Raw genomic sequence first — 17,426 nt, 5'->3', positions numbered from 1 at the left:
CTCCAATGCTAATGCTCTAAACTTATAATGCCATTCTATTGGCTGATGTACCAAATATTCAATTTCATTAATAAATTTCTAATCTTTTAGTCGAGAGGGAAAGAATTGAATCTATGGTACAACATTAATACATTATTATCCTCCAACATAAAGAAAATTCTTCTTTGTAAAGTAATCTCTGGAACAAAATTAAACTCCACCAAGTGAAGCAAGAGTTGCCCCAAAAGCATGAAAGCAGGGGAATGGCAAAAATGCTTGTAACAAACCTTTTCACACTTTTAGCACCGAGAATAATTCAACCAATATTTCGGGAAGAACAAGAATGTTCTCTTAAGAATACTCTTTTTAACAATTTGAAGAAAGACTATCACTGCCGTGCAAGTTAACAAACCCAAGTATTAAAAAGCCTCTCTAACTAATAAGGAAGAAGCATGTAATCATCAGAATTATATATGCTCTGCCATTAGGGACTGAGCTTTCATTCTTGGAATCAACAAGATTGCCATGTTCTTCTTCTGTAAGGCTAATCTTCTCAAGAGTTTATGCTTCATTTTCTCCTCCCTTTTGTTGGTCTCCTCCTTTCTGACTTTCTTGGCTCCTTTTCTCCTTGTGCCTTTTTGTATGTCTATGCTTCTTATTATCAATTTGTCCATTTTTCCAGGCCTTCTTCTTTTCTTTCTTCTTCCACTGTTTCTCTTTCTTCTTTTCTTTCTTGGCCTTCTCTCCTTCTCTTTGGAGGTTCAACCGCCAGAATAAAGAGAAGACCAAAAAAAAAAAAAAGCAATCAAGACTCAAGAGGCAAGAGCAAAGGCATATATAAAGAGAAGACAACATGCAGTTATGTAATTAATTATATGTTCTGTTTTTCTAAGATACGTAAGTCTTCGAGAGATGATCTTTAGGCATGGCAGACGTTATTCTGGAGAAGATCAAAAGACTACTTTTTCTTGTTTCTTTCTCAAAATCACAAATACATTTGTGATTCAAAACCAAAATAATACTTAATAAACATGCCAGCATGCGATAACATCACTGATAGTAAAATACAATTTCTATTCAAAGGACCTTTCTTAATTAGTTTCGCAAGCAATATTTCCATTGATAATAATCAAACACGAGACTTTCATAAAGTTTGATAGTCCCAGCCTCCATGGCAATATATACATATATCCATAATCCCAAAAAAAAAAAAAAAAAAAGTTACAAGCACCACCTTTGATAAATTGTACACATATACACAGGCACACAGGCAACCAAGGAGGAGTTTTTCAGGGGTGTTTATACAATCATATTTTCAGTGTTTAAAGCATCACAATACTTTTTTTTCACAATATTTTTAACTAACCCATATTTCTATAAATACTTAAACAACGATTTTAATCCCTAATCAAACGTCACATGACTACACAGGCATCGGGGTTTTCATCGCTAAACGCCGTCGTGTACTTGACCTCCAAAGAACTGGCACGTGCGAGAGAGGAAGACACTGGATCATCCAGCACGTTCCGCACGTACCCAGGTGGGGCCTTCCTATCATACGCGCCTGGCGCGTAGGGGTGCGGGACAACATCGTAAGGCACGTAGGGCCACAACTCAGCCTTCTTCCCCGTTCGATGTCTGACACGTTCCAACACCTTCTTGGGGTCTACGTACCCAATCACCGTCAGCTTGTTCATCTTCCGTTCCACTTCCACCTGTGTCACTCCTTTCATGCCTTCCACCGATTTTTTCACCCTCCTTTCGCAACCTTCGCAGTCTATTTTCACCTTTATCTCCACCGTCTAATATCACCAACAAAAAGGTTTTGCATCACAATCATGTTATACAACAGATTTCACTTCACACTTGCTGAAATTATAAGTTTATGATTGTATTAATATCATTACTATCATGCTAATAATATAATTTTTTCACAATAAATTTCATAATAACTAGTGTTTGAGTTATATAAAAAATAAATGATAGGTTTATTAGTGTCCACTATTAATGGGGGATTACCTTAGCCACTGTGAAAGAAACTGTGTTAGTTACTATGTGCTATCCTTAACACTCATACAGGTATTTTTTTTTTACAGAATAAGATTAGTAATAATATCCAAATTAACAAGCTAAAAGTACTGAAAAACAAGAAATATATATATATATATATGGTGAAGATGAAGCAAATATTGGAATGGTGTTTAGAGGTGTATGTATATACCTGAAGTTGCCTGCGTTTTTTGAGCTTATTGCGACTGTGAAGACCGTGCCAGTCACAGTCACAGAGTTCGGAGACCTTATCCAGAATACCCATCACTGAGACAGCTTAAAACGCCAAAAGGGTTCAAAGTGATTCAAAGATGTTTCCAACAGAGAGGACGTTTGATGAGTTTTTTAGGAAAGTGAGTGAGGTTTGTACATTCCATAAATAAGCCACATGAGACAACGCGGTAATTCTATTTGTGTGTATAAATCTTCATGGACATACACGTGTGTTTTTCATACCTGCACGTGGGCGACTCTAGAACTCACACGTCATCATCTCCCCGGAAGTTTTGGTTTTATTCTCACTCTTGCTTTCTACCTTTAAAAAAGGGTTTATAAGCTCTAGTGGCAGGTGCCAGTAGCCATAATGGATTGTTGCCACGTGTTTTGAATCTTTTCATTAGATAATGATTATTGTTTGGTCAGGATTACCATAGAGAACAGCGAGAAAGTTCGCATGCATGTTCTGTAATTTTGACGACCATCTCAGATTAGCCATTTCTAGTACTTGCAATTAGTAAGAAACAGGGTTGGCTTTTATTGTTGACCTTTAAGCCAAGAAGTTTGTGCTTTGCATAGAATCGGCAAAGAAAATTTCCAAGTTTAATTCCATAAAGCCTTCCTAGCTCAAAAATTCATCGCTATAAATGTGTTGTGTTTCAATTACAATTAATAAATGAACAGGTTGTATAAAAAACAAAAAAAGAAAAGAAGAAATAGGTCTAAATTGCATGCTGAGCAATGACTAGATATAAAAAGAAGAAGAATAAAGTAATGGTGAAGAGTTGCGGCCCAAAAGAGAACTGAAATTTATAATTTTTCATAATCTTTTTTTCCTTTTTTTTTTTTTTTATAAGAAACATTCAAGGTCGGATGATCACAGCAATCTAATTTGATTTATTAGTGTTAAATTGCTGATGAAAGGGATTTTGTACCGAGATAATATTTATTTTTTATAGAAGAAACAAGACAATTAACAAAATTGCATTTGTTTAATTAAAACTGTTTGTTTCGGCAATAACATTTTCTAGAAAATTGATAAAATTTTTTTGTTTTGGCAATAACGTTCTCTAGAAAATTAGTCATTTAAAAAAAAAAAAAATTTATAAAACTATCTCATTTTCTTATATTTGGTAGCTGTGGGGTCCAATAATTTGTGGCCCTGGCCCATTTTTTACATTGAGGCCCAAGGCCCGAACCGAGGAAGGTTATAGTCAAGGATAGGTAATAAAAGTCCAAATAGTCTTGAGACACAGCCGAGGATGATTCTGTCCTCGGCATATCCAAGGTCCCCCTGGAAGGAATGGCAAAAACGGTATAGGACCAGTTTGGGAAAAAATCTAAAATATCTATGTCAGTAGAGAGGATACGCTGGAAAGTATAACGACCAAGGATCAAGGGAAAGCTGCCCTTACTGCCATTCAATACTCTGCACCTGACAGAGCCATACTCTTCAGCTTTTACAGCCACCCCCAACCATTCTGGATATGGGCTGATGGGACAAGTATCAGTCCTGGAAAGTCGAACCCACACGTGGACGTTGGAGAAGGGATACAGGCCAGTATAAAAGGAAAAGTAAGTAATCTAGGGAAGGGGCTGGGAAAAAAGGCAAAAAACCAGAGCCTCCCAGCCCGCCTCCAGGAGAAAGACTCCTAGGGCAAACACGATTTAATTATGTATGAACATCACGGAAAACTACTGTCTTGTGACCAAGGCCTAGCCTTTCAAACCCACGCTCTATAAATGATATTGTTTGGGCCTTTTTACGTGCAAACCCAACATTATTATGGGTCATTACAAATTGTGTCCTCACAATTGGCGCCGTCTGTGGGAAAGGCTTGTGTCTTGGCGCAGGTGATGGGTTGAGACAATCACTCACATCATTTCAAACAGCTGGGTGTAGTGTTTTAGCACAAAGTTCCACTAGGGGCTACGTTTCTTCACTAGGGGCTGCGCTTCGTAGCGTCAGCAGCACGGATGGTTCTAGGGGCTTGGCCGAGGAGCTAACCCCCCCAAAACCAAGGTCCCACGCCACAATCGAGGGGTTAATTCCCCCAACTACTTATCGATATCAAGTTTTGGACAGAATCAAAGTATTGCATGGTCCTCAGACTCAAACCTATGGGGAAACCAACTACTTAAATATCAAGTTTTGGACAGAACCAAGGTATTGCATGGTCCTCGGACTCAAATCTATGGGGAAACCAACTACTTAAATATCAAGTTTTGGACAGAACCAAGGTATTGCATGGTCCTCGGACTTAAACCTATGGGGAAACCAACTACTTAAATATCAAGTTTTGGACAAAACCAAGGTATTGCATGGTCCTCGGACTCAAACCTATGGGGAAACTAACTACTTATCAAAATCAAGTTTTGGACAGAACCAAGGTATTGCATGGTCCTCGGGCTCAAACCTATGGGGAAACCAACTACTTATCAAAATCAAGTTTTGGACAGAACCAAGGTATTACATGGTCCTCGAACTCAAACCTATGGGGAAACCAACTACTTAGAAAATCAAGTTTTGAACAGAACCAAGGTATTGCATGGTCCTCGGACTCAAACCTATGGGGAAACCAACTACTTATCAAAATCAAGTTTTGGATAGAACCAAGGTATTGCATGGTCCTCGGACTCAAACCTATGGGGAAACCAACTACTTAGAAAATCAAGTTTTGAACAGAACCAAGGTATTGCATGATCCTCAGACTCAAACTTATGGGGAAACCAACTACTTAGAAAATCAAGTTTTGGACAGAACCAAGGTATTGCATGGTCCTCGGACTTAAACCTATGGGGAAACCAACTACTTAGAAAATCAAGTTTTTGACAGAACCAAGGTATTGCATGGTCCTCGGACTCAAACCTATGGGGAAACCAACTACTTAGAAAATCAAGTTTTGGACAAAACTAAGGTATTGCATGGTCCTCGGACTCAAATCTATGGGGAAACCAACTATTTATCAAAATCAAGTTTTGGACAGAACCAAGGTATTGCATGGTCCTTGGACTCAAACCTATGGGGAAACCAACTACTTATCAAAATCAAGTTTTGGACAGAACTAAAGTATTGCATGGTTCTCGGACTCAAACCTATGGGGAAATCAACTACTTATCAAAATCAAGTTTTAGACAGAACCAAGGTATTGCATGGTCCTTGGACTTAAACCTATGGGGAAACCAATTACTTAGAAAATCAAGTTTTGGACAGAACCAAGATATTGCATGGTCCTCGGACTCAAACCTATGGAAAACTCAGCTACTTAAGAAGAATTCTGAGTTGCTCGGTCCTCGGACTAGATACCAAAAAAGGGCTAAGGCTATGAAGTTCATTAAGAAGATGGCGAAACGCCTTATTTCTCAGCGACCTGCAGGGGCTGTTCATTTTTAGGTTATATATCTTCGAATGATTACTTCCTACACGGCACCGAGCATTCAGCCATCATCTCGTTCAAGTTTGGGGCATGCAACCAATTTTCAGGTCGGTCTTACTGTACACAATAGCTCCAATAAGTTCATAATAACATCTTTTTTCTTGGCAAGGGATTTCGGCCCTAAGTATTGTTTTCTTAAGTCGAAGTTATTATACCAGACAGCTCTAATAAGCTCATCATAATATCTTTTTCTTTTCTTCTTAGTAAGGATTTCTGCCCTAAGTATCATTCGTTCGAATCGGCATTATTATGCCGGATAGTTTCAATAAAGCACAAAGCAAGGTCTTTTTATTAACTAGGGTTTCGGCTCTAAGCATCGTTCATAGTATAAAAATAAAAAAGAAATCACAGTGTAGTACGTCTATTCATGGCATAACCATTTCAAAAAGAAAAGATGGAATATACGAAATAAAGAAATGATGACTTTTATTAATATAAAGAGGCATTACAGCGTACAATGAAGGGCTTAAACAAGCCTATATAGAAAACGAATTACAAAAGCAATAAAAAAACAAAACAAACAAACAACCAGAAATCTTTTTAGGCTTTGCTCCCAAGTATTTCCAAATTCTGCCCTAGTGGCACCCATATTGAGAGGAGGACCTTCCTCGGCAGAAGAGGAGAAAAGAGGAAGAAGGAAAAACACCAGGATGGATCTGGTGATGGGAAAGAAGAAGAAGGGGAGGCAAAAGAAGGAACTAGTGAAGGAAGAGAGGAAGAAGCATGGATACTTTGTCCCTGTGTCAGTCCTGACTCCTAACACGCTGGTTCCAGGTTAGATATGCTCATAAAGGAGCAGCTGGTACTGATAATAGGTGACCCCAGCTCAGTTGCGCTAAAAGTTTGACGCGACAAGCCACTGCTTCGGATTTTGGCTGAAGGGAGGATGAGAGGTATCTTGAGTCTCCGCCATCTCTGTCCTGACCGAGCCATCTTAAGCTTCGGAGGAACAAAACGCTTCTGAAAAGGATATAATCTTTTCATCCCCACTTCTACTTCAAGTATATCACACTATAAACTGTGACTGAGCTGTTAGGAAGACTTAGAACACAGCTTGAAGGTTGAGGCTTTAGGAAGGTTAAAGAGTCTTTACGTGAAGGGAATACCCTCTCGTTTGGCTTCTTATATGGAAGGTGAATTTAGTGGCATTTAATCTGTATATATATCCAAGAAGGTCTGCAAGTAAGGTAGCGTTTGTTCAATTCCCCAATGTCATCTGTAACTGTTAGAATTGATTGGCCTCGTAAAGGCAATTTATTAAAGACGTGCCTCGTTCATTGAAACGACGGAAGCGCACCGTGTGTGAATCTAGAAGAATGTCTCGTAGCCCGACACATTTCCTAAGCAGATGAAGAGACACCAACATTAATGAAGGACAGAGCTTAACGAGCCGTAATAAAGGCTTGGTATTACCAAAACCCTCCTCTCCGACCAAGAGGTCGAACAGCAGGGTTTTGAGGGGCTATTGTGGGGTCCAATAATTTGTGGCCCTGACCCATTTTTTACATTGAGGCCCAAGGCCCGAACCGAAGAAGGTTATAGCCAAGGATAGGTAATAAAAGTCCAAATAGTCTTGAGACACAGCCGAGGATGATTCTGTCCTTGGCATATCCGAGGTCCCCTTGGAAGGAAGGGCAAAAACGGTATAGGACCAGTTTGGGAAAAAATCTAAAATATCTATGTTAGTAGAGAGGGTATGCTGGAAAGTATAACGACCAAGGACAAAGGGAAAGCTGCCCTTACTGCCATTCAATACTCTGCACCTGACAGAGCCATACTCTTCAGCTTTTACAGCCACCCCCAACCACTCTGGATATGGGCTGATGGGACAAGTATCAGTCCTGGAAAGTCGAACCCACACGTGGACGTTGGATAAGGGATACAGGCCAGTATAAAAGGAAAAGTAAGCAATCCAGGGAAGGGGTTGGGAAAAAAGGCAAAAAACCAGAGCCTCCCAGCCCGCCTCTAGGAGAAAGACTCCAAGGGCGAACACGATTTAATTATGTATGAACACCACGGAAAACTACTGTCTTGTGACCAAGACCTAGCCTTTCAAACCCACGCTCTATAAATGATATTGTTTGGGCCTTTTTACGTGCGAACCCAACATTATTATGGGTCGTTACAAATTGTGTCCTCACAGTAGCGACTTTAAATGAGTTAAAAAAAAATTCTCCTAACTTCCTTTATTTAGCTTGCTATGAGATAGAGTTGTTTTTAAAAAAAAAATTAGTGGAAAACAATCTCTAAAAATAAGCCACATTTTTTCTGTTGACCAAAGATAGTTTTCTTTTAACTCATTTTTTCTGATGTTACCAAACAATAGAAAACATGAAAAACTATCTTTGCGCAAGGTTTTTTTTTATCAAAACAAACAGAATGTAAATAGATTTTTGAAAAATATTTTTCCCATTTACGGGTGTTTGGAGTGACTAAAATCAAGTATCACAAAGAAAGAAAGAAACTAAACAAATCATGGGGAAAGGAAAGAAAATCACCTAAACTAAAGAGCTCCACATGAATTAAACATACGATCTAAACACTATGGACATGACAAAAAGGTCTACCGGTCCTTCAACATCATTGCATGACAATACAATTTTGTTTATTTAAGAGAACTCATGACAACTTCTGACTTTAAAATCAAGGGAAATAATTGTAATATCTAGTATGGAGTAAATCTCAGGTGATTTTCGGAGTTTAAAAAAAAAGTCGATCGGGTTACATCTTGATAGATAATTAAGTTATAGACTTATAGCTAGTGTATTAAAAATTACTTTTCCTATTCTATTTATTTTTTTGTTAAGACAAAATAGATGCTAAATAAAAACTTTTGAGGTTCATGGTTTAATTTAAAACAACACTAAACTATAGGGTTTAAAATATGTTTGTTCTAATTTTTTTTAAAATGTTTAATTGTTTCAACAAATACAAATGGATCTTAAAAGAGACTAGATAATATAATTAAGTTACAAAACTCGTATTATATTATATTATATTATATTAAAAATAGGTTGGGTTCAAGTTATACCTAATGTAATTCTAAATAATATCACACCACTCAATAACTTGTTATAAAGTTCATATTTTAAAAATCTCACGGTTGAATTACATGTTTTATATATTCTTAACATGTATGTCAATCGAATGTAATTTACCATTCGATCTATAAACTCATCTTTTATGCATTATTTTAAACTACAAAAACTCAAATTTAAATAATTAATTGATAACATTGTCATTGATCTTTAATCATCTTTAAATTTTGTAAATATAGAAAATATACAAAAATAATGTAATCAAACGATGAATTTGTCAAAATTTACATTTAATTAAAAAATATTAAAAGATATAAAATTACTTAAAGTTACATGTAACTTGAACTCAATCTATTAAAAATTATTACATGTATACATATATATTGTTTTAATTCTTGGCATTGACGAATTGAAATGCTTACGGTGTAAGCAAGGTGAGGAATAATCCACAACGTTCAAGTTCAGTGAGCACTAGTATCCATTCCAAGCAAACAGTATTGTTCTAGAAACCAATAGACTATTGCCACGTCTCCAATCTCTAATAGCTCAGCCTAGACCCAAACTGGGCAGTCAATAGAAATTAGTCGGTTATAACTTATAACTTAAATAAACGATCAAATCCGTGTCTCTCTCTCTCCATAAAATAAAAAATAAATAAATAAAAAAATTTCGTGTCTCTCTCTCTCTCTTCTCTTCCCCTGAAGTTTCAACCTCACTCTTCATCAATCAAATTTCAGAATCTCAAAACCGTTCAAACTTTTCCCTCTCCTTTTTTTTTTTTTCTCCAATATAACCAAAAAGCAAAAACTCATTGTACTTGCAGAATTCATTTACTTTTTCTTTGATTTGGATTGATTAGAATTTCAAAGATGCAACAGAGCGATATCAACGCTTCAAGTTACCAATATTATCAACCTCCTCACTCCCATTTCCAAAACCTGACATGCATATTTTTTATGTTTTTAATATACATGCATATTTTTTATGTTTTTAATATGCATGTTAATTTTCATACTAATCGGATATAATTTACCATTTGATTCATAAATTCATTTTTTATGCATTATTGTAAATTATAAAAACTCGAATTTAAACAATTGATTGATGACATTACTATTGATCTTCGATCATCTTTAAATTTTACAAGTATAGACAATATATGAAGATAATGTAATCTAACAATAGATTGTTAAAATTTATATCAAATTAAAAAATATTAAATAATGTAACATTAATTAAAGTTACATCACTTTAACCAAGCCCATTAAAAAATGATTATATGCATACATATATATATTTTTTAATTCTTGGTATTGATGAATTGAAATGCTTACGGCGTAAGCAAGATGAGGAATTATCCACAACGTTCAAGTTCAGTGAGCTCTAGTATCCATTTCAACGCCGTAATTCTATTTGTGTGTATAAATCTTCATGGACATACACGTGTGTTTTTCATACCTGCACGTGGGCGACTCTGGAACTCACACGTCATCATCTCCCCGGAAGTTTTGGTTTTATTATCACTCTTGCTTTCTCCCATTAAAAAAAGGGTTTATCAGCTCAAGTGGCCGGTGCCAGTAGCCATAATGGATTGTTGCCACGTGTTTTGAATCTTTTCATTAGATAATGATTATTGTGTGGTCAGGATTACCATAGAAAAAAACGAGAAAGTTCGCGTGCATGTTCTCTGATTTTGACGACCAGTTCAGATTAGCCATTTCTAGTACTTGCAATTAATAACAAACAGAGTTGGCTTTTATTGGTGACCTTTAAGCCAAGAAGTTTGTGCTTTGCATAGAATCGGCAAAGAAAATTTCCAAGTTTAATTCCATAAAACCTTCCTAGCTCAAAAATTCATCACTATAAATGTGTTGTGTTTCAATTACAATTAATAAATGAAAAGGTTGTATAAATAATAAAAAAAAAAGGTCTAAATTGCATGCTGAGCAATGACTATATATAAAAAGAAGAAGAATAAAGTAATGGTGAAGAGTTGCGGCCCAAAAGAGAAGTGAAATTTATAATTTTTCACAATCTTTTTTTCCATTTTTTTTTATAAGAAACATTCAAGGTCGGATGATCACAGCAATCTAATGGGATTTATTAGTGTTAAATTGCTGATGAAAGGGATTTTGTACCGAGATAATATTTATTTTTTATACAAGAAACAAGACAATTAATAAAATTGCATTTGTTTTATTAAAACTGTTTGTTTCGACAATAACGTTTTCTAGAAAATTAATAAAATTGTTTGTTTCGGTAATAATGTTTTTTAAAAAATTAGTCATTTAAAAAAAAATATTTTATATAAAACTATTTCATTTTCTTATATTTGGTAGCAATTTTAAATGAGTTAAAAAAAAAATAATCTCCTAACTTCCTTTATTTAGCTTGCTGTGAGATAGAGTTGTTTTCCAAAAAAAATTAGTGGAAAACAATCTCTAAAAATAAGCCATATTTTTTCTGTTGACCAAAGATAGTTTTCTTTTAACTCATTTATTTTTATGTTACCAAATACTGGAAAACATGAAAAACTATTTTTACGCAAGATTTTTTTCTATTGAAACAAACAGAATGTAAATAGATTTTCGAAAAATATTTTTCCCATTTACGGGTGTTTGGAGTGACTAAAATCAAGTATCACAAAGAAAGAAAGAAACTAAACAAATCATGGGGAAAGGAAAAGAAAATCACCTAAACCAAAGAGCTCCACATCAGTTACACCTACGATCTAAATAGTATGGACACGACAAAAAGGTCTACCGGTCCTTCAACATCATTGCATGACAATACAATTTTTTTTTTATTTAAGAGAACTCATGACAACCTCTGACTTTAAAATCAAGGGAAATAATTGTAATATCTAGTATGGAGTAAATCTCAGGTGATTTTCGGAGTTTAAAAAAATAAGTCGATCGGGTTACATCTTGATAGATAATTAAGTTATAGACTTATAGCTAGTGTATTAAAAATTACTTTTCCTATTCTATTTATTTTTTGTTAAGACAAAATAGATGCTAAATAAAAACTTTTGAGGTTCATGGTTTAATTTAAAACAACACTAAACTATAGGGTTTAAAATATGTTTGTTCTAATTTTTTTTAAATGTTTAATTGTTTCAACAAATACAAATGGATCTTAAAAGAGACTAGATAATATAATTAAGTTACAAAACTCGTATTATATACTATTATATTATATTATATTATATTATATATATATATTAAAAATAGGTTGGGTTCAAGTTATACCTAATGTAATTCTAAATAATATCACACTACTCAATAACTTATTATAGAGTTCATATTTTAAAAATCTCATCGTGGAATTACATGTTTTATATATTCTTAACATGCATGTCAATTGAATGTAATTTACCATTCGATTTATAAGCTCATCTTTTATGCATTATTTTAAAATATAAAAACTTGAATTTAAGGGGGTGTTTGGTGAGTGTTTCTAAACAACAATTTTCAGTTTTTAAACAACATTTCACGTATTTCTACATATTTTTTCACCCACACGTATTTTCAAAAAAAAATTTAAACAACAATTTTCAGTTTTTAAATACATGTACCAAACGGGCTCTTATAATTGATTGATGACATTGTCATTGATCTTTAATCATCTTTAAATTTTGCAAATATAAAAAATATACAAAGATAATGTAATCAAACGGTAAATTTGTTAAAATTTACATTTAATTAAAAAATATTAAGTGATATAAAATTACTTAAAGTTACATGTAACTTGAACTCAATCCATTAAAAATTATTATATGTATACATATATATTTTTTTAATTCTAGGCATTGACGAATTGACATGCTTACGGTGTAAGCAAGGTGAGGAATAATCCACAACGTTCAAGTTCAGTGAGCTCTAGTATCCATTCCAAGCAAACAGAGTATTGTTCTAGAAACCAATAGACTATCGCCACGTCTCCAATCTCTAATAGCTCAGCCTAGACCCAGACTGGGCAGTCAACGGAAATTAGTCGGTTATAACTTATAACTTAAATAAACAATCAAATCTGTCTCTCTCTCTCTCTCCATAAATAAATAAAAAATTACGTGTCTCTCTCTCTCTCTCTTCTCCTGAAGTTTCAACCTCACTCTTCATTAATCAAATTTCAGAAACTCAAAAACGTTCAAACTTTTCCCTCTCCTTTTTTTTTTCTCCAATATAACCAAAAACGCAAAAACTCATTGTACTTGCAGAATTCGTTTACTTTTTCTTTGATTTGAATTGATTAGAATTTCAAAGATGCAACAGAGCGATATCAACGCTTCAAATTACCAATATTATCAACCTCCTCACTCCCATTTCCAAAACCCTAATATGCATGTTTTTTTTATGTTTTTAGCATATATATTAATTTTCATGCCAATCGGATGTAATTTATCATTTGATCTATAAACTCATCTTTTATGCATTATTTTAAATTATAAAAACCTAAATTTAAACAATTGATTGATGACATTACCATTGATCTTCGATCATCTTTAAATTTTACAAGTATAGAGAATATACGAAGATAATGTAATTTAACAATGGGTCCATTTGGATTGAGCTTATTTTTGCTGAAATTGAAAACTGAAACTGAAAACACTGTAGCAAAATAATTTTTAAATGTGTGAATAGTATTGTGGGACCCATTTTTAATAAAAAAGTTGCTAAAAAGTGGAATGTGTGGGTCCGTAAACAGTGCATCCATGCACTGTTCACAGTTGACTTGGTCATATTATGCGGTTGCAAAAAAAAAAAAAAAAAAAAAAAAACAGAAAACGCAGACGCTGGATTCATTCGAATCCAAACGGGCACAATAAATTTGTCAAAATTTATATCCAATTAAAAAATATTAAGTGGTGTAACATTGTTTAAAGTTACACTACTTTAACCAAACCCATTAAAAAATGATTATTGCATACATATATATATATATATATATATATATATTTTTTTTTTTAATTCTTGGTATTGACGAATTGAAATGCTTACGGCGTAAGCAAGATGAGGAATTATCCACAACGTTCAAGTTCTGTGCGCTCTAGTATCCATTTCAAGGAAACAGAGTATTGTTCTAAAAACCAATAGACTATCGCCACGTCTTCAATCTCTAATAGCTCAGCCTAGACCCAGACTGGGCAGTCAACGGAAATTGGCGCGAGTCAGTTATAACTTTTAACTTAATAAACGATCAAATCCGTCTCTCTCTCTCTCCATCAAAAGAGAAAAAATAAAAAAAAAAATAAAAAAAATTCTGTGTGTGTCTCTCTCTCTCTCTCTCTCTCTCTCTTCTCTTCCCCTGAAGCTTCAGCCTCACTCTCCATTAATCAAATTTCAGAGACTCAAAAACTTTCAAACTTTGAAATCCCTCTCCTTTTTTTGTTTTTTTCTCCAATATAACCAAAAACGCAAAAACTCATTGTACTCGCAAAATTCATTTACATTTCTTTGATTTGAATTGATTAGAATTTCAAAGATGCAACAGAGCGATATCAACGCTTCAAATTACCAATACTATCAACCTCCTCACTCCCATTTCCAAAACCCTAACCCTAACCCTAGCTTTGATCACGATCTCAATCCAATGCCTAATACGTATGCCTCTGCCCCTCCGATTCCATATTCCGATGCCGATTTTTCCTCTGCGTATCCTCCATATCCCCTGAATCCACAAAGCTATGATCCATCAAGCTATATCCACAATTTTGATCCCAATCCATCGTTTTCGGATAATTCATATTCGGCTCCATACGCAAGCAATTTTGCACCATCGATACCGAATTATGACGAGGTTATGGGTGGTGGTGGAGTTTATGCTTATGATGGTGGTAATATTGCCGGGTCCGAGGACTCCGGTAGGTTAGCAACTTAGCATTAGGGACTGAGCTTTCATTCATTCTTGGAATCAACAAGATTGCCATGTTCTTCTTCTGTAAGGCTAATCTTCTCAAGAGTTTATGCTTCATTTTCTCCTCCCTTTTGTTGGTCTCCTCCTTTCTGACTTTCTTGGCTCCTTTTCTCCTTGTGCCTTTTTATATGTCTATGCTTCTTATTATCAATTTGTCCATTTTTCCAGGCCTTCTCCTTTCCTTTCTTCTCTTCTTTCTTGGCCTTCTCTCCTTCTCTTTGGAGGTTCAACCGCCAGAATAAAGAGAAGACAAAAAAAGCAATCAGGAGGCAAGAGCAAAGGCACATATAAGGAGAAGACAACATGCAGTTATGTAATTAATTATATGTTCTGTTTTTCTAAGATATGTAAGTCTTCAAGAGATGATTTCAGCCATGACAAACTTTATTCTAGAGTAGATCAAAGGACTACTTTTTATTGTTTCTTTCTCAAAATGACAAATACATTTGTGATTCAAAACCAAAATAATACTTAATAAACATCCCAGCATGCGATAACATCACTGATAGTAAAATACAATTTCAATTCAAAGGACCTTTCTTAATTAGTTTCGCAATTAAGCAATATTTCCATTGATAATAATCAAACATGAGACTTTCTTGAAGTTTGATAGTCTCAGCCTCCATGGCAATATATATACACATCCATATCCATAATCCAAAAAAAAAAAAAAAAAAAATTACAAGCACCACCTTTGATAAATAGTTATATGTACACAGGCAACAAAGGAGGAGTTTAGTAGGGATGTTTATACCATCATTTTCAGTGTTTAAGCATCACAACACTTTTTTTTTCACAATATTTTTAACTAACCCATATTTCTATAAATACTTAAAACAATGATTTTAATCCCTAATCAAACGTCACATGACTACACAGGCATCGGGGTTTTCATCGCTAAACGCCGTCGTGTACTTGACCTCCATAGAACTGGCACGTGCGAGAGAGGAAGACACTGGATCATCCAGCACGTTCCGCACGTACCCAGGTGGGGCCTTCTTATCATACGCGCCTGGCGCGTAGGGGTGCGGGACAACACCGTAAGGCACGTAGGGCCACAACTCAGCTGCCTTCTTCCCCGTCGTTCGATGTCTGACACGTTCCAACACCTTCTTCGGGTCTACGTACCCAATCACCGTCAGCTTGTTCATCTTCGGTTCCACTTTCAGCTGTGTCACTCCTTTCATGCCTTCCACCGATTTTTTCACCCTCCTTTCGCAACCTTTGCAGTCCATTTTCACCTTTATCTCCACCGTCTAATATCATCAACAAAAGGTTTTGCATCGCTATCATCACAATCATGTTATACAACAGATTTCACTTCACACTTGCTGAAATCTGCTGAAATTAATAGTCGTCTGTGAGTGTTGAAGAAAAAATAGTAATTATAAGTTTATGATTGGATTAATATCATTACTATCATGCTAATAATATAATTTTTTCATAATAACTAGTGTTTGAGTTATATAAAAAATAAATGATAGGTTTATTAGTGTCCACTATTAATGGGGGATTACCTTAGCCACTGTGAAAGAAACTGTGTTAGTTACTTTGTGCTATCCTTAACACTCATACAGGTAGTTTTTTTTTTTTTTTTTTTTTTTTTTTTACAGAATAAGATTAGTAATAATATCCAAATTAACAAGCTAAAAGTACTGAAAAACAAGAAATATATATATGGTGAAGATGAAGCAAATATTGGAATGGTGTTTAGAGGTGTATGTATATACCTGAAGTTGCCTGCGTTTTTTGAGATTATTGCGACTGTGAAGACCGTGCCAGTCACAGTCACAGAGTTCGGAGACCATATCCAGAATACCCATCACTGAGACAGCTTAAAACGCCAAAAGGGTTCAAAGTGATTCAAAGATGATTCCAACATAGAGGACGTTAGATGAGTTTTTAGGAAACTGAGTGAGGTTTGTACATTCTATAAATAAGCCACATGAGACAACGCGGTAATTCTATTTGTGTGTATAAATCTTTATGGACATACACGTGTGTTTATCATACGTGCACCTGGGCGATTCTGGAACTCACACATCATCATCTCCCCGGAAGTTTTGGTTTTATTATCACTCTTGCTTTCTCCCATTAAAAAAAAAAAAACTTCATTTTATTATCAGCTGGAATTTTCTAGTGGCAGGTGCCAGGAGCCATAACGGCTTGTTACCACGTGTTTTGAATCCTTTCGCTCGAAAGGATTCAAAACACGTGGTAACAAGCCGTTATGGCTCCTGGCACCTGCCACTAGAAAATTCCAGCTGATAATAAAATGAAGTTTTTTTTTTTAAATGGGAGAAAGCAAGAGTGATAATAAAACGCGAAAGGATTCAAAACACGTGGTAACAATCCGTTATGGCTCCTGGCACCTGCCACTAGAAAATTCCAGCTGATAATAAAATGAAGTTTTTTTTTTTTTTTTTTAATGGGAGAAAGCAAGAGTGATAATAAAATCAAAACTTCCGGGGAGATGATGACGTGTAAGTTCCAGAGTCGCCCACGTGCACTTATGATAAACACACACGTGGCAACAATCATTATGGCTACTGGCACCTGCCACTAGAGTTTTGGCAGAATATTGGGCTATGAGAGATGGTCTACAGTGGCCATCCAGCTTGGTGATCAATATTTGGAAGCGGAACTTGATGTTAAAGTTGTATTAGATGTTATTAGTTCCTGCTTCTTCTTTCTTGCTTTTTGATTGAAGGTTATTGCTGGAAAAGATTTTCCACTATACAGTGAAGCATGTATTTAGGGAGGTAAATAGAAGTGCTAATGTACTTGCTAG

The 17,426-nt window shown here is 35.1% G+C and overlaps 2 protein-coding genes across 5 annotated transcripts; both read right to left on the bottom strand.

Moving 5' to 3' along the window:
- Positions 1-1,066: 1,066 nt before the first annotated feature.
- Positions 1,067-16,540, bottom strand: LOC126690567 (heavy metal-associated isoprenylated plant protein 26-like). Its single transcript, XM_050385765.1, has 3 exons — positions 16,441-16,540; positions 2,201-2,275; positions 1,067-1,781 (listed from the first exon to the last, which is right to left on the bottom strand). The coding sequence occupies exons 1-3, from the start codon at positions 16,456-16,458 to the stop codon at positions 1,395-1,397; spliced, it is 480 nt and encodes a 159-aa protein (XP_050241722.1). The 5' UTR covers positions 16,459-16,540; the 3' UTR covers positions 1,067-1,394.
- LOC126690565 (heavy metal-associated isoprenylated plant protein 27-like) lies at positions 15,305-16,465 on the bottom strand. Of its 4 annotated transcripts, none has more exons than XM_050385763.1 (2): positions 16,366-16,465; positions 15,305-15,973 (listed from the first exon to the last, which is right to left on the bottom strand). In XM_050385763.1, the coding sequence occupies exon 2, from the start codon at positions 15,868-15,870 to the stop codon at positions 15,499-15,501; it is 372 nt and encodes a 123-aa protein (XP_050241720.1). In that variant the 5' UTR covers positions 15,871-15,973; positions 16,366-16,465; the 3' UTR covers positions 15,305-15,498. The 4 variants fall into 4 exon arrangements, with proteins under 4 accessions (XP_050241720.1, XP_050241719.1, XP_050241721.1 ...); XM_050385762.1 differs by having other exon boundaries at positions 15,305-15,993; positions 16,366-16,463; XM_050385764.1 differs by having other exon boundaries at positions 15,305-15,976; positions 16,366-16,463.
- Positions 16,541-17,426: the final 886 nt, after the last annotated feature.

Source organism: Quercus robur, chromosome 6 (assembly GCF_932294415.1).
Source record: "Quercus robur chromosome 6, dhQueRobu3.1, whole genome shotgun sequence".
NCBI classification, from domain to species: domain Eukaryota; kingdom Viridiplantae; phylum Streptophyta; class Magnoliopsida; order Fagales; family Fagaceae; genus Quercus; species Quercus robur.
Note: the sequence above shows the minus strand (reverse complement) of the source record. Positions and strands in the feature narration are given on the sequence as shown.